Source organism: Salmo trutta, chromosome 28 (genome assembly GCF_901001165.1).
Source record: "Salmo trutta chromosome 28, fSalTru1.1, whole genome shotgun sequence".
NCBI lineage: Eukaryota > Metazoa > Chordata > Actinopteri > Salmoniformes > Salmonidae > Salmo > Salmo trutta.
Window position 1 is genome coordinate 45825703 of NC_042984.1, and position 18129 is coordinate 45843831.

Sequence of the window (18129 nt, forward strand, 5' to 3'; positions counted from 1 at the left end):
ACAATTTGTTATCTGAGGTTTTGGCTGATTTCTTTTGATTTTCCCATAATGTCAAGCATAGAGGCACTAAGTTTGAAGGTAGGCCTTGAAATACATCCACAGGTACACCTCAAATGATGTCAATTAGCCTATCAGAAGCTTCTAAAGCCATGACATCATTTTCTGGAATTTTCCAAGCTGTTTAAAGGCAGTCAACTTAGTGTATGTAAACTTCTGACCCACTGGAATTGTGTACAGTGAATTATAAGTTAAATAATCTGTCTGTAAACCATTGTTGGATAAATTACTTGTGTCATGCACAAAGTAGATGTCCTAACCGACTTGCCAAAACTATAGTTTTTTAACAAGAAATTTGTGGAGTGGTTGAAAAAAGAGTTTTAATGACTCCAATCTAGTGTATGTAAACTTCCGACTTCAACTGTATATTTTGTTTCATTGGAATCCATAAGAACCAGCATCATAACGTACCAGATAGTTAGCTATTTTGTTGAGTCAGTTCTTTCACAGGTTAGTCCCAGAAAAGTAACCATTGTTTCAATGTAATTTCTTATTAAATACCAGGGCATTACCAGCTAAAACAGGACTGTACAATTAACTGAAAACCATGTCAGTGTACCATAACCTCAGTGGGTTGTTTGTCTGTAAACAGAGCATTTCCATGTCTGTAAACCACATCTCCTTTTGTCCTGCATGAGGTTGTGGGTGCATGACGTTGCCTTGTCTTTAACCTACACATCCCTCTCTTTGATGTTTTAAATGAAATGCTAGAGTTTTACATTTAATGATCTTTCTTATTTGTCTGTCAGACAAAACTGTCTTTACTTTACTGTGTGTAGTAGTACTGAGTATGTGTAACACTTTTCTCTTGACCTGTCCTGTAGGAAGCCCTGGAGGCGTGTCAGACACGTATCTCTAAGATGGAGTTGCAACAGCAGCAGGCGGTCCAGCTAGAGGGCCTGGAGAACGCCACAGCCCGGACACTGCTGGGGAAACTCATCAACGTCCTCCTGGCCCTCATGGCCGTGCTCCTGGTGTTCGTCTCCACCGTGGCCAAATGTGTGGTCCCCCTGATGAAGACCCGCTCCCGGTCCTTCTCCACCCTCCTCCTCATCCTGCTCTTCGCCTTCATCTGGAGGAACTGGGACGCGCTGTCGGGCTGCACGCACCGCGCCCTGCAGCCACCCAGATGACCGCGTGGAGACGTGTGTTTCTATGACTACGCATGGGGTTAGAACTCTGTCCACACACACAAGAAGCAGAAACAGCCTAACTGCCAATGGGATGTGGTGGTTGTGTTGACAGACGCCGATGGAATGAGCCTATCTGTTGAGCTCAGTGAGGTGGGACTGAGGAGAAAGTCAGGGAAGGAGGGAAGATGAGAATACCACTCAATTCTGACATTCATTTAGGAAGAATGAGACTTTGTTTACATTTTTGGAGATCAGAAATATTTTTTTTTCTTTCACAGGATGCATCCTGACACTGTTTTATTTCCTAGGAGTTAATCAAGTATATTATTGTCGTTATTATTATTTCTAATATTATTATTTTAATTTTAAATGTTTTTTTTATTCAGTACCATGTAGCGTTAAGCTCCTCCCACTCTGCACAAAGAGGAGCTGTCAGGAAACTGATTGGAAGTTCACCTCAGAGGCTCAGGCCCTCTGCAGAGAAATGCTATTCTGATTGTCTGCCTTTTCAGGAAGAAAGTGCTCAACCTGGCTGTTATGGGTAGAATATAAAAAGATGAATGCCCTTGCACTTTTCCCCACACGATGGATTGATTCTGAGATCAGAAGGAACCTTTCTACATTTTTACATTTTACATTTTAGTCATTTAGCAGACACTCTTATCCAGAGCGACTTACAGTAGTGAATGCATACATTTCATACAATTTCATACATTTTTTTTCTGTGCTGGCCCCCCGTTTCTACAGAGGACTCTTTGTTTCCCGGACAATACTTTGAGTGTCACACGCCTAGAGACTCCTCGTGCTTCCGTACGGTTTCTACTAGTGATCATTTACATCCTTTTCAATTAAGATAGGTGATATCATGAATGATAATGACTTCTAGAGTGTGGCACTAGCTTAGACAAGAGGGAGGGTTTAACAGTTAGGGCTATTCGCCACAGAGCCACCAGAGACCGAAGGTACAAATAAGGCCACTTTGCAGGAAATGTGTAGTTGCCATGATACTGCTTTCACTGGTGCCCACTAATTGTGTCAGCTGAAGTTCATGTTGAAAAGGAATGCTACTTTTGCCAGACATAGACAACTGTATCCACTGCCATGCTACTGTTGTTAAACGCGCTGCCTGTATTACAAATGTGACTCACTCCATCACTTACTGTTCTCTCTCTCCCTTTCACTCTCTTTTCATCCCCATGTTTCCTCCAACATTCTGTCCTATGTGCCAAAACTCTCCTGTTGCACCTGGTTTATAAATAGGCAGGTTTTTATGTTCTTTCTTTCTTTGGTATGTAAAGAGAAAAGACCCAGAGCAGGTCATATAGCCTTGTGGGGATGAGAGGCCATAGCAGATGGTCATAGGCAAAATGTCAAATACACAGTAAAAGCAGTGCACTATAAAGGGAATAGGGTGTAATTGACATTTTGCCTATGACACCCTATTCCCTTTTATAGTGCACTGCTTTTACTGTGTATAATAGAGAATAGTGTGCCATTTGTGATACAAAACATACAGTTCTCTTCGATGATCAGCCAACTGTACATACGGCCTACTTGTATGTCTCACCTTGGATTTGAGGTGTATGACAAATAATATTAGCCTGGTCCCCAGATCTGTTTGTGCTTTAATAGCCAACTCCTCTGATTCATGGTCATGACATTGCAGAAGAATTGACTAAACAAAGCACAAACTGATATGGGACCAGGCTAACAGAATATACCTTAACAAGGCCACTTCTGAGTAATTGCCCTGAGACACTCACTGCTAATGATCTGATGTGTGTTTCCTAGTCTGGGTCCTTGATTACTGTTGAATATGCTGGCTCTCAATCCATTTTATCCTCCCATTCATCTGTTCAAATACCTTCAGTCGACCTAGCTGACATGAATGAGTCCATCTGAAGTCCATTCTGCAGCTCCATTGGGAGCTTGTTTGAAAATAACTGATATTGGGAATAGCATTCTGGGACAAGGGTTGAGAAACACTTTGTACATTTCTTCCTATACATAGCCCTCTCTGGCGGTTTAGGCCTATGTTCAGGATCATTGAAACAGATTTAAACCAGAAACTGAATTTGTGTCAGTCTCAACTCGAAATAAGAATTCATGAAACTCACTGGATATTGTTGCACACCAATCAGTTTAAAGACACTGTTCATTGTTTTGATCTTGAACGTGCCACAGGTGAATGGCTCCTGAGTTGACTTCTGACTTTGGTGTGACCTTGCCGTGTCCTCTCTGGTGTATGGTAGGGTAGGGTTGTGTGCTAAACCACTCCAGTGCCTTCTGATGTCCTTTTCTAAGTGTGGGACAATAAAAGTGCATTCCTGACTAACTCCTGGCACTCTGACTTTGGGCGTGTGTGCGTGCGTGTGTGTTATTGCATGTGTACCTCGACACACACTCATAGTCTTGTGTGTGTGTGTCTGTCTCAGGCTCTCTCGTAGGATTGGCAAGCGATCATCTCCTCCCTGCTGACCAACTCCTGTTTCAGGTTGAGGATGGGCAATTATTTAAAGTCATGTTGTTAAACAGATTAATGAATTAAGAGAGATTCTTAAACAGCCTGGATCAAACTTTGTCTAGATGAGATACATTTTTAACTAAGGAACAAAGTAGGCTTAAGCACTGATTAGTGTTTAATGTGGATTGATTATAGAATGAATCAGTCCTGTTGAAGTTCATGTACTAAGCCACTAGATGGCGGTCCTATCCTGTTTATAACTCCTTAGTTGCCTGACATGACCCACAGATGATCTGTGCGCTCAAATTGAGCCTTGAAACACCTTCTTTACAGTGGGTTTAGAAATATGTGATACATATTTAACTTTTCAATGTGTGTGTGCGTTCGTGTCCTTTATGCAGTGTGTGTTCAAAATATCTATATCCCTAGTTGTTCATGTCTCAATGTCAGTCCATATGGGGCGGAGAGGCAGTGGAGTGTTGACGCTGTCCCTGTGCAGGGGTTGTTTCTTATCTGGCAGGAAACAGGTTGGTGGGCAGAGTGCAGTCCCAGTCCCTTACCACCCTGGACCCACTACAATTTGCATACTGCCCAAACAGATCTATGGATGACGCAATCACCATTGTACTGCACACTGCCCTATCCCACCTGGACAAGAGGAATACCTATGTGAGAATGCTGTTCAATGACTACAGCTCAGCTTCAAAAAACATAGTCCCCTCTGAGCTCGTCATTAAGCTCATGGCCCTGGGACTAAACACCTCGCTCTGCAACTGGATCCTGGACTTCCTGGCGGCCGCCCCAAGGTGGTGAGGGTAGGCAACAACACCTCTGCCATGCTGACCCTCAACACAGTGGCCCCTCAAGTGTGTGTGTTCATCCTCCTCCTGTATTCCCTGTTCACCTACGACTGTGTCTACGCACGACTCCAGCACCATCATTAAATTTGCCGACGACACAACGGTGGTAGGCCTGATCACCAACGACGATGAGACAGCCTATAGGGAGGAGGTTAGAGCCCTTGCAAAGTGTTCCCAGGACAGCAACCTCTCCCTTAATGTCAGCAAAACCAAGAAGCTTATTGTGAACTACAGGAAAGTGGGGGGGAGAGGGAGCACGCCCCCATGAACAGCTAGGGCCTGACGTGGACCCTTCATAGCTGCATACTGGACCCTATTCCAACTAAACTACTGAAAGAGCTGCTTCCTGTGCTTGGCCCTCCTATGTTCAACATAAACGGCTCTATCCACCGGATGTGTACCAAACTCACTAAAAGTGGCAGTAATAAAGCCTCTCTTGAAAAAGCCAAACCTTGACCCAGAAAATATAAAAAACTATCGGCCTATCTCGAATCTCCCATTCCTCTCAAAAAAAATTGAAAAAGCTGTTGCGCAGCAACTCACTGCCTTCCTGAAGACAAACAATGTATACGGAAGTCGGATGTTTACATACACCTTAGCCAAATACATTTAAACTCAGTTTTCACAATTCCTGACATTTAATCCTTGTAAAAACTCCCTGTCTTAGGTCAGTTAGGATCACCACTTTATTTTAAGAATGTGAAATGTCAGAATAATAGTAGGAAGAATGATTTACTTGAACTTTTATTTCTTTCATCACATTCCCAGTGGGGCAGAAGTTTACATACACTCAATTAGTATTTGGAAGCATTGCCTTTAACTTGGGTCAAACATTTTGGGTAGCCTTCCACAAGCTTCCCACAATACGTTTGGGTGAATTTTGGCCCATTCCTCCTTACAGAGCCGGTGTAACTGAGTCAGGTTTGTAGGTCTCCTTGCTCGCACACGCCTTTTCAGTTCTGCCCACAAATTTTCTATAGGCTTGAGGTCAGGCCTTTTATGATGGCCACTCCAATACCTTGACTTTGTTGTCCTTAAGCCATTTTGCCACAACTTTGGAAGTATGCTTGGGGTCATTGTCCATTTGGAAAACCCATTTGCGACCAAGATTTAACTTCCTGACTGATGTCTTAAGATGTTGCTTCAATATATCCACATAATTTTCCTACCTCATGATGCCATCTATTTTGGGAAGTGCACCAGTCCCTCCTGCAGCAAAGCACCCCCACAACATGATGCTGCCACCCCCTTGCTTCACGGTTGCGATGGTGTTCTTCGGCTTGCAAGACTCCCACATTTTCCTCCAAACATAATGATGGTCATTATGGCCAAACAGTTCTATTTTTGTGTCATCAGACCAGAGGACATTTCTCCAAAAAGTACGATCTTTGTCCCCAAGTGCATTTGCAAACCGTAGTCTGGCTTTTTTATGGCGGTTTTGGAGCAGTGGCTTCTTCCTTGTTGAGCGGCCTTTCAGGTTATGTCCATATAGGTCTCGTTTTACTGTGGATATAGATACTTTTGTACCTGTTTCCTCCATTATCTTCACAGGGTCCTTTGCTGTTGTTCTGGGATTGATTTGCACTTTTCGCACTAAAGTACGTTCATCTCTAGGAGACAGAATGTGTCTCCATTCTGAGCGGTATGATGGTTGTGTGGCCCCATGGTGGTTATACTTGCGTACTATTGTTTGTACAGATGAACGTGGTACATTCAGGCATTTGGAAATTGCTCCCAAGGGTGAACCAGACTTGTGGAGGTCTACAATTTTTTTCTGAGGTCTTGGCGGATTTCTTTTGATTTTCCCATGATGTCAAGCATGGAGGCACTAAGTTTGAAGGTAGGCCTTGAAATACATCCACAGGTACACCTCAAATTGACTCAAATGATGTCAATTAGCTTATCAGAAGCTTCTAAAGCCATGACATCATTTTCTGGAATTTTCCAAGCTGTTTAAAGGCACAGTCAACTTAGTATATGAAAACTTCTGACCCACTGGAATTGTGATACAGTGAATTATAAGTGAAATTATCTATCTGTAAACAGTTGTTGGGAAAATGACTTGTGTCATGCACAAAGTAGATCTCCTAACCGACTTGCCAAAACTATAGTTTGTTATCAAGAAATTTGTGGAGTGGTTGAAAAACGAGTTTTAATGACTCCAACCTAAGTGTATGTAAACTTCCAACTTCAACTGTGTGTGTGTGTGTGTGTGTGTGTGTGTGTGTGTGTGTGTGTGTGTGTATGTATGTATGTATGTATGTATATGTATATGTATATGTATATGTATATATATATGTATATGTATATACATATATATATATATATATATATATAGTACATATTCATCTTTTTCTAAATGACAAAATATTAGATCAATGTAACTCAAAATATAATTGTTGGAGTGACTTCAAAAGTTCAGATGAGACTAATGGCATCTAGGGAAAGCGATGCAATTTTTTTGGGGTGACATAGTGGTTTCTGTGAGATTTACAGGAGGGGGGCATTTAATCCCAAGCCACCCTATGGCTCAGTATTTGTATTTATTATTTTATACAGTGTTTTTTGCTCATCTTTATCAAAGGCACCAATAAGTATGGACCTGACAGTACATCCAGTGTCTTCAGAAATTAGATTATATTATAATTATATTATAATTATATTATAATTAGATTCACCCTTTGACTTATTCCTAATTTTATTGTTACAGCCTGATTTAAAAATGGAGTAAATATCGATTTTTTTTTGTCACTGTCATATACATAATACCTCATTATGTGAAAGTGGAATAATGTTTTTCAAAATTTTTTTTACAAATGAATTAAAAATGACAAGTTTAAATGTCTTGAGTCAATAAGTATTCAACCCCTTTGTTATGGCAAGCCTGAAGTCAAATTGTGCTTAACAAGTCACATAAATTGTATTCTCTGTACTCCACACATAAAATAATCTGTAAGGTCCATTGGTCGAGCAGTGAATTTGAAAAACAGATTCAACCACAAAGACCACGGTGGTTTTCCAATGCCTTGCAAAAAAGGGAACCTATTAGTTGATGAGTAAAACAATTTTTTAAAAGCAGACATTGAATATCCCTTTGAGAATGGTGAGCTATTGATTAAACTTTGGATGGTGTATCAATACAATACACCCAGATACTACAAAGATACAGGCGGCCTTCCTAACTCAGTTGCTGGAGACGAAGGAGGCTAATGGTGACTTTAAAACAGTTACAGAGTTTAATGGCTGTGATAGGAAAAAGCTGTGGATGGATCAACAACATTGTAGTTACTCCACAATACTAACCTAATTGACAGAGTGAAAATAAAGAATCCTGTACAGAATACAAATATTCCAAAACATGCATCCTGTTTGCAACAAAGCACTAAAGTAATTCTGCTAAAAACTGTGGCAAAGCAATTCACTTTTTGTGCTGAATACAAAGTGTTATGTTTGGGGAAAAATCCAATACAACAATTACTGAGTACAACCCTCCATATTTTCAAGCATAGTGTTGGCTGCATCATGTAATGGGTATGCTTGTAATCGTTAAGGACTGGGGAGTTTTTCAGGATAAAAAATAAACAGAATTGAGCTAAGTTGTCACGTCCTGACCAATATTTAGGTATTATTTGTATTATATTTGGTCAGGACGTGGCAGAGGTATATTTGTTTTGTATTATGGGGTTTTGTGTGTGGTGTAGTGGGGTGTGTTAGTTTTGGTATAGGTTCTAGGTTTGTTTTTCTATGTGTAGTTTTGGGTGCTGGACTCTCAATTGGAGGCAGGTGTTTCTAGTTGCCTCTGATTGGGAGTCCTATAAGTAGGTGTGTGTTTGTTGGGTAGGTTGTGGGTAGTTGTATTTTGCACTGCGTTTGTTATGCCTGTAAAACTGTAACTAGTCTTATTTCGTTTTCTTGTTTTTCCTCCGTGTTCACATTCATTTAATAAATTAAGATGATGAGCACTAACTCCTCTGCGTATTGGTCCACGTTCTCCGACGATGATTTTGCTATATCGTCTGACGACGAAGATTTCTGTGACATAAGTAGCAAAATCCTAGAGGAAAATCTGCTTTCCATCAGACATTGGGAAATGATTTCACCTTTCAGCAGGACAATAACCTAAAACACAAGGCCAAATCTACACTGAATTTGCTTACCAAGAATAACGTTTAAAGAATGGCAGAGTTATAGTTTTGACTTAAATCTACTTGAAAATCTATGGCAAGACCTGAAAATGGTTGTCTAACAATGATCAACAACCAATTTAACAGAGCTTGAAGAATTTTGAAAAGAATAAGGGGCAAATGTTGCACAATCCAGGTGTGGAAAGCTCTTAGTGACTTACAAAGAAAGACTAATACCTGTAATCACTGCCAAAGGTGCTTCTACGATCTTTTGACTCAGGAGTGTTAATACTTATGTCAATCAGATATTTCTGTATTTAATTTCAATAGATTTGCTAAAATTTCTAACAAGTTTTCACTTTGTCATTATGGGTATTGTGGTTAGATGCGTGAGAAAATAAATCAATTTAATCCATTTTGAATTCAGGCTGTAACACAACAAAATGTGGAATAAATCAAGGGGAATGAAATCTTTTTGAAGGCACTGTGCACACATACGTTCAGTCTACACTGCTGTTCCATTTAGGACCTACTATTTAAACTGCGTGACCAAGACACAATCCACTTCATATTGTAAATACAGCCATGCTTGACTGCAAATTCAAAGTGTATACTGTATATCATATTGTATATCATATTGTGTACATATCAGTTTTATGACTTAGTATAAGACTTTCTTCAACTTCAACTGCATTGTTGAGGGAGCTTGCAAGTATGTTTTTCAATGTATCTTTTACAGTGGTGTAGCCTACCTAAAGCCTGTTGGGGCTAGGGGGCAGTATTGAGAATTTTGAAAAAAATATGTGCCCATTTTTAACTGCCTCCTACACCAACTCAGAAGCTAGGATATGCATATTATTAACAGATTTGGATAGAAAACACTCTGAATTTTCTAAAACTGTTTGAATGGTGTCTGTAAGTATAACAAAACTCATATGGCAGGCAAAAACCTGAGAAAAATACAACCAGGAAATGAGAATTTTGTGGCTGTACTATATTCGAGTCATTGCTAATAGATCACACAGTGACAAAGAATTCATTTCGCAACTCCTACGGCTTCCACTAGATGTCAACGATCTTTATAAAGTTGTTTGAAGCGTCTATGATGAACAGAGACCGGATGACAAGGAAGAGAAGTTGACGTCCCTGGGATGTCGTCACTTCATTATTGTGCGCACCTGCGTATGCATGTGAGGCGAGACATTTATCAAAAACGGTTTTCAAGACATAGGAGACACAGGAGAGGTCGGGTTGAAATATTACTGATGTTTCACGTTAAAAATTGCCCTAAAGATTGATGCTAAACAACGTTTGACATGTTTGAACGAACGTAAATAGATTTTTTTTTTTTTTACTTTTCGTCGTGACTTTCCCCCCCGCCCTACTTTTGAGGAGCCTACTGAACGCCTAACAACATGGAACAATTTGGAGTTATTTGGACATAAATTATGAACTTTCTCAAAATAAAACACATTTGTTGTGGACCTGGGATGCCTGGAAGTGCCTTCTGATGGAGATAATCAAAGGTAAGGGATTATTAACAATAGTATTTTTGATATTAGATGGTGCTAACCTGTATATCCTAGCCTATTGTTCTTAGCATGTTCTTAGCATAGGACCCCGTTTATTGCAAAGTGTGATTTCCCAGTAAAGTTATTTTGAAATCTGGCAATGCGGTAGCATTTACGAGATGTTAATTCTTTGAATGACAATATTATAATTTAGCAATGTTTTCGAATAGTACTTTTGTAAATTGTAACCTGATTTACCGGAAGCATTTTAGGGGGCAAAAAAATTCTGCCACTGTAAAATGCTGTTTTTGGATATAAATATGAACTTGATAGAACAAAAATGCATGTATTGTATGACATAATGTCCTAGGAGTGTCATCTGAGGAAGATTGTCAAAGGTTAGTGCATAATTTTAGCTGGTTTTCTGCTTTTGGTGACGCCTGTCCTTGAATTGAAAATGGATGTTTGTACTTTTTTGGCTATGTACTGTCCTAACGTAATCTAACTTTATGCTTTCGCCGTAAAGCCTCTTTGAAAATCGAACAATGTGGTTAGATTAAGGAGATGTTTATCTTTTAAATGGTGTAAAATAGTTGATTGTTTGAGAAATTGAAATTATTAGATTTTTGATGTTTTGAATTTCCCGCCTTGCTAGCAATCCCAACTGGGGGATTAAGGCTACCCCCTAGCCCCAACAGGTTGTAAAAACACTTCTAAGTCGTTTTTTTCAATATCTGTACTTTACTATTCATATTTTTAACCACTTTTACTCCACTAGATTCCTTAAGAAAATATGTTATTTTTACTCCCATAGATTTTCAGGCTGGACAGCTCAGGCACATATCACTATAACGAGTTGTTAGCCCTACTTCCTCTGATCTGGAGGACTCACTAAACACAAATGCCCTCTTTGTAATTGATGTCTGAGTGTTGGAGTGTGGCACATGACTTTCTGTAAATAAATTAAAACATGAAAATCATGCCATCTGGTTTGCTTAATATAAGGAATGTGATGTATAGCATTTGCTTTTAGCCTACTTTTTCCTTTTACTCAAGTATGACAATTAAGTACTTTTTCCACCACTGCAGGCTACTTAAGTTCATTTAAAACCAGATACCTTTAGACTTTTACTCAGTAGTATTTTATTGTGTGACTTTCACTTTTCCACCACTGACCTTCACACCTGCTGTAAACTGTGTAAGTGACAAATAAACTTTGATTAGATTATTATTTTTTTTATTTTTTTTTTATTTCACCTTTATTTAACCAGGTAGGCAAGTTGAGAACAAGTTCTCATTTATAATTGCGACCTGGACAAGATAAAGCCAAGCAGTTTGACACATACAACAACACAGAGTTACACATGGAGTAAAACAAACATACAGTCAATAATACAGTAGAAAAATAAGTCTATATACAATGTGAGCAAATGAGGTGAGATAAGGGAGGTAAAGGCAAAAACAGGCCATGGTGGCGAAGTACATACAATATAGCAAGTGTCACGTCCTGGCCAGTATCAGGTTAATTGGTATTGTAGTTTGGTCAGGACATGGCAGAGGGTATTCGTTTTATGTGGTTCGGGGTGGTGTGTTTGTTGAAGGGGTATTTGATTTAAGTATTCCGGGGTTTTTGGGCACTGTTTGGTTTTCATGTATTCTATGGTTAGTCTAGTGTGTGTGTTTCTATGTTGAGTTAATTGGGGTTGGACTTCCAATTGAAGGCAGCTGTTTGGTGTTGCCTTTGATTGGAAGTCCTATATTAGTTGGGTGTGTTTGTCTTGTATTTTGTGGGAGATTGTTCTGTGCTTAGCCTTGTGCCTAGTCAGACTGTTTTGTTGTTTGTGGTTTCGTTTTTGTTATTTTTGTATGTTCATTTTGAAAGTAAATAAACATCAAGATGAGCCTGCACATACCTGCTGCGTTTTGGTCCTCCATTACCGACGACAACCGTGACAGCAAGTAAAACACTGGAATGGGAGATTTGCAGTGGAAGAAAGTGCAAAGTAGAAATAATGGAGTGCAAAGGAGCAAAATAAATAAATACAGTAGGGGATGAGGTAGTTGTTTGGGCTGAATTATAGATGAGCTATATACAGGTGCAGTAACCTGTGAGCTGCTCTGACAGCTGGTGCTTAAAGCTAGTGAGGGTGATAAGTGTTTCCAGTTTCAGAGATTTTTGTAGTTCGTTCCAGTCATTGGCAGCAGAGAACTGGAAGGAGAGGTGGCCGAAGGAGGAATTGGCTTTGGGGGTGACCAGTGAGATATACCTGCTGGAGCGCGTGCTACAGGTGGGTGCTGCTATGGTGACCAGCGAGCTGAGATAAGGGGGGACTTTACCTAGCAGGGTCTTGTAGATGACCTGGAGGCAGTGGGTTTGGCAACGAGTATGAAGCGAGGGCCAGCCAACGAGAGCGTACAGGTAGCAATGGTGGGTAGTATATAGGGCTTTGGTGACAAAACAGATGGCACTGTGATAGACTGCATCCAATTTATTGAGTAGTGTATTGGAGGCTATTTTGTAAATGACATCGCCGAAGTCGAGGATCGGTAGGATGGTCAGTTTTACGAGGGTATGTTTGGCAGCGTGAGTGAAGGATGCTTTGTTTGCGAAATAGGAAGCCAATTCTAGATTTAACTTTGAATTGGAGATTTTTTATGTGAGTCTGGAAGGAGAGTTTACAGTCTAACCAGACACCTAGGTATTTGTAGTTGTCCACATATTCTAAGTCAGAACCGTCCAGAGTAGTGATGCTGGACGGGCAGGCAGGTGCGGGCAGCGATCGGTTGAAGAGCATGCATTTAGTTTTACTTGTATTTAAGAGCAGTTGGAGGCCACGGAAGGAGAGTTGTATGGCATTGAAGCTCGTCTGGAGGGTTGTTATCACAGTGTCCAAAGAAGGGCCAGAAGTATACAGAATGGTGTTGTCTGCGTAGAGGTGGATCAGAGACTCACCAGCAGCAAGAGCAACATCATTGATGTATACAAAGAAGAGAGTCGGCCCAAGAATTGAACCCTGTGGCACCCCCATAGAGACTGCCAGAGGTGCAAACAACAGGCCCTCCGATTTGACACACTGAACTCTATCAGAGAAGTAGTTGGTGAACCAGGCGAGGCAATCATTTGAGAAACCAAGACTATTGAGTCTGCCGATGAGGATGTGGTGATTGACAGAGTCGAAAGCCTTGGCCAGGTCAATGAATACGGCTGCACAGTATTGTTTCTTATCGATGGCGGTTACGATATCGTTTAGGACCTTGAGCGTGGCTGAGGTGCACCCATGACCAGCTCTGAAACCAGATTGCATAGCGGAGAAGGTGCGGTGGGATTCGAAATGGTTGGTAATCTGTTTGTTGACTTGGCTTTTGAAGACCTTAGAAAGGCAGGGTATTATAGATATAGGTCTGTAGCAGTTTGGGTCTAGAGTGTCCCCCCCTTTGAAGAGGGGGATGACAGCAGCTGCTTTGCAATCTTTGGGAATCTCAGACGATACGAAAGAGAGGTTGAACAGGCTAGAAATAAGGGTTGCAACAATTTCAGCAGATAATTTTAGAAAGAAAGGGTCCAGATTGTCTAGCCCGGCTGATTTGTAGGGGTCCAGGTTTTGCAGCTCTTTCAGAACATCAGCTGACTGGATTTGGGAGAAGGAGAAATGGGGAAGGCTTGGGCGAGTTGCTGTGGGGGGTGCAGTGCTGTTGACCGGGGTAGGGGTTGCCAGGTGGAAAGCATGGAAAGATTTGATTTGATTTGATTAGATAGGTCTACCCCATAACAGACACACACACACACACACACACACACTTCCATGAGGTGTCATGAAAAATCGAGGGTAACCAGAGTGCAGCACTCCGTCACACCTCTTCAGTAATATCTGATCCTTGACAGCCGTGACCCATGATATCGCGTCTCTCCCCAGTCTCTCTCCTCAGTCCCTTCCCTTCCCTCTCACTCTTAGTAGAGATGAGGGGTTTTCGTGGGTGTGTTGGAGGATGTGTGTAGGCGATATGTGTGTGTGGTAGTCTTCCTCAGAGCGATCAGTGAGCTGGTTCCTTATCATATCTCTTTCCTGCCACTCCACACTGTCCAATTAGATGAGCGTGTTTGTGGGCAAACGTAAACACGCATAGGCCCCGGTGGTGCTTATCAGCACAAATAACAGCACCAAGTGGTGATGGGAGGCGTGCACGGAACTAAGTGGGACAGAACAGGTCCCCTGTGACCGCTGGCCGCGAGAGATCCAGCAAGGCATTAGTGCACGAACTGGCATGAAGCACAAATTGGCGTATTTCTCACTCACTCCAGAGATTATTCTCCCTTCCACCTTTCTGATCTGTCTTTGGGTAATTGTATTTACATTATGTGGGCCCTTGAGAGAATGTGGGTAATCCAAAAAGATGCACTCCCAGTCTGCGCTGTCACTTTTTGTATTGATATCCCACTGAAATGTTGCATGTTCTCTCATTGCAGAGCTGTGAACAAGAAGCACTTAATTTCTGTAAAAAAAAATGAAACTTTAAGCGTCAAACATTTTTGAGAGGTGCACATGTTTTGCGTTTGAATATTTATGAGGCAGAGATCCAAAAACTAAATAGATGTGAATGTCAAAAAATGGAAAGGTGCAATGCGGTGCCCATCTGGTAGCACTTTCACGGTGCTTACCCCACCATATGTGCACAGAGCGCAGACGGAGCCCTTTGCAAATCTGCATAACTAATCTGAGAACCACTGGGCACACACGTCAGTTTAACGTCTAGTTTTGATTTACATTTTATTGAGTTATCAACTAACGTGTATTCCACATGAACTCAACAAGAAATTTCACCACGTCAATGGAATTAGGTTAAAAATATGAAATCCCCTTACGTTGATGATTTTTTTGCAAATCCAATCAGTTTTTCACACTGATTCAACGTCATCACGTTTATTTTTTGGTTGAAATGACGTGGAAACCAAGTTGATTCAACCAGTTTATGCCCAGTGGGAAGGGGCCACTGGCCGCAGGATGTGAGAGCAGCTCCCGGCATCAACCCTAAGAGGAGCAGAGCACTGATTTAGGATGACAGGCTACATCAAATGTAGTAGTCTGTTGTAGGTTTTTATTTTAGAAAATAGGCCCAGGCTATATTTTCTTCTCACATTATTATTCCCCTTCAAATCCCTCTCAAATTATTATTCTATTTTGATCATTTTGGGATTATTTTGTTATAGTTTTATAGATAGATAACTAATTAACAGTAATTACACCATTATTGTTCTGCCTTGGTGTGTGGATGTCTATTACGCAAACAGCCTACAATTAGCCTAACCACTCCAATAAACTTTGACTGAAACAAATCTCACATGATGAAATTCCAAGGCGTATAATATTGAGAAGAATGAATGGGAGGATTGAGGAGTGCAGCTGCTGGGCGCGGGGCTGCGGGGTGGAGTGGGCAGAGAGAGGGGCAGCAGCAGAAGACAGCTCTGCGCTCTCAGCCCTCCTCTGCTGTGCTCTGATGTGCGCTGCGCTGAGAAAAGGAAGCACGACTCTCTTATCACGTCACTCTGTGTTAAGGCGTTGAGCAGGAAACAGCCTTTCCTCTTGGATTGTCGCAGTAGGAACAAACACGATATTTTTTTCCTTACTCAATGCACCCCTCGGCACAGAAGACGCGGAAACCGGCCAGAAGGAAAAATGCCTCCTTCGGAGAAGATAGTTGTTCTGATTTTCGGCGTTCTGGTGCTGGAATCGTCCTGGAATGCACAACACAGCCCATGGCTTGCCAGCGCGCTACAAATCCAACAGGCGTTCGCCTCTCCAAATCAGACCAATAACTTTGTGGTGGATGAGGTGAGTAGAAAAGTCTACCTGGCTACGGTAAACATGGTCTACCAGCTTAACAGGACCCTGAGCGTGGAGGTGGAGAAGAGAACAGGGCCGGTGGAGGACAACCTGTTGTGCCATGCGCCGCAGCTTCCCCAAGCGCCCTGCGAGCACCCCAAATCCCTCACTGACAACTTCAACAAGCTGCTCGAGCTGGACCGGGAGCAGGGGGTGCTGGTGGTATGCGGCTCGGTGTACCAGGGATTCTGTGAGCTCAGGAAGATGGAAAATATATCTCAGATAGCGGTGGAGTTTCCCCCTCAGGGCGAGAAGACCGTGTTCCCCAGCATGCTGAATATCGCCGCAAACCACCCCAACGCTTCCACCGTGGGGCTCATCTTCAGGAGCCATGGGGGGAACACCCGACTCCTCGTCGGGGCCACTTACACCGGCGTCGGGACCACGTTTTTCCCCAAGAACCACAGCAAGGAGGACCTGCGCTTCGAGAACACACCCGAAATCGCCATTCGGTCCCTGAACATCAGTGATTTATCTAGGCTGTTCACCTATGACATCAACCCGTCTGAGGATAACGTCTTCAAGATCAAACAGGAGGTGAAGCAGAAGAATAAACTAAACTTTGTCCATGCCTTCATTCAGAAGACCTACTCTTATATTGCTATCAACAATGACGCGAAAATGGGCCACAAGGAGAGCCAGCCGAACAGCATCCTGGCCAGGATATGCCTGGACACCGAGAACCCCAGAAAATCCACCTCGGAGAGCCGTAAACTCACTGAGTCCTTCATCCAGATGCCGCTCCAGTGTGGATATAACGGGAACATCTACAACCGTCTCCTCTCTGTTCACCCCGCGGAGATCCACTCGGGGACCGGAGAGGGGCTGGAGTCGTACTTGTTCGGAGTGTTCACCAAATCAGACAGAAAGTCTGCCCTGTGTGCGTTTCGGTTCTCAGACATCGAGGAGGAGATCCGTCAGGGACGGAGGAACTGCTCCAACTCCCCCAGCAGCGAGGTGCAGGTGCTGGACAGCGTCATTCAGGGCTCGGGCGCAGCGTGCGTTCACAAAGGGAATCTGGTGGTAAGTGAAGCCCGAAAACTACCATTGCATTTTGTTTTAAACTTCAGTAAGATATGTAGGCCTATTCATATTTGTGAGACTTGGTGGGAACTCATTTTATTTAATTTGATTTTGATAAAGTTAAGAGCCACACGTGCATGGAACGCGATACAAAAAAACCTGAAAGATGTGGGTTTATTGGACTTGCTACTATAGGCCTGTATAAATGAATTGGCAAAATATGTTGCTTTTGGCAACAGACAGTTTTAATAATGAATCACCCCGTATCATTTCTATGGGAAAAGTTCCTTGTCACGAGCGCGCTAAGGTCGGTGATTGTGTGCAGTATCTGGTTATGGGAACAGTGCGGGGTAGGCTACTTCTGTTTAACTCTCATCCGCGCCAGCGCGTTCAAGCTTTCGGCCTCTACTGGAGACGTATAATGGACATGTTTTTTTAAGTAAACGATACTCAACAAGTTTTTTAATTAAATGTAGGGTAACATAATACTTTTTCCACTAGGCAAGCTGATTCGTTCTCTAGGAAAAGGTAGTATCATAGCTCATAATCATTATTGAGGTTAATCTGTATTCAGTGTCAAATAACATAATACATGCTCTTAGATTAGGCCTATAAAAAATATTTTACGTACATCATTTAGAAAGAAAAATGTATTCTTATTACCTTATAGATCATATATTTAAAGGCTATTACTTTCACACTATAAATCCCCTCTCATTATTTAAAGGACCCATAGTACTCAAACAATGTGTCTTATAAAAGGTCTTTATGCAGCATGCAGCTTCTGAGGAGTGTTGTGAAATTCCACCCTACCATTGTGTTGACAGGCAGGTCATAAAGATGCTACACTGCAAATCTCGGTGTTGGGGTATATCTGAGTGCTGATTCTAGTGGGATTGAAATTTACACCACCTACAGTGAATAAATGAAGTGTCATTTGAATCACAGTTCAATCACTGAATCACAGTTGAATCACCACCTTGTGGTTTTATTGTTACTTGGCTGTGTTGAGCTAATTTCCATGAACTCTCTGAGTTAATAAACCCCCTCTCTGGTATTTTTATCACATTTCCTGGTA

At 41.8% G+C, this 18129-nt stretch overlaps 2 protein-coding genes across 3 annotated transcripts in view; both read left to right on the top strand.

Moving 5' to 3' along the window:
- LOC115166340 (transmembrane and coiled-coil domains protein 1) overlaps positions 1-3525 on the top strand; it is an 89076-nt gene extending 85551 nt beyond the window's left edge. For both annotated transcript variants that reach the window (XM_029720248.1, XM_029720250.1), the window contains one exon: positions 882-3525. In XM_029720248.1, the coding sequence (XP_029576108.1) occupies positions 882-1190 (309 nt within the window). In that variant the 3' untranslated portion in view covers positions 1191-3525. The remainder of the gene's footprint in view (positions 1-881) is intronic.
- Positions 3526-15678: 12153 nt separating this feature from the next.
- Positions 15679-18129, top strand: part of LOC115166341 (plexin-D1) — a 106643-nt gene continuing 104192 nt past the window's right edge. The window contains exon 1 of the mRNA XM_029720251.1: positions 15679-17051. Within this exon, the coding sequence (XP_029576111.1) occupies positions 15822-17051 (1230 nt within the window). The 5' untranslated portion in view covers positions 15679-15821. The remainder of the gene's footprint in view (positions 17052-18129) is intronic.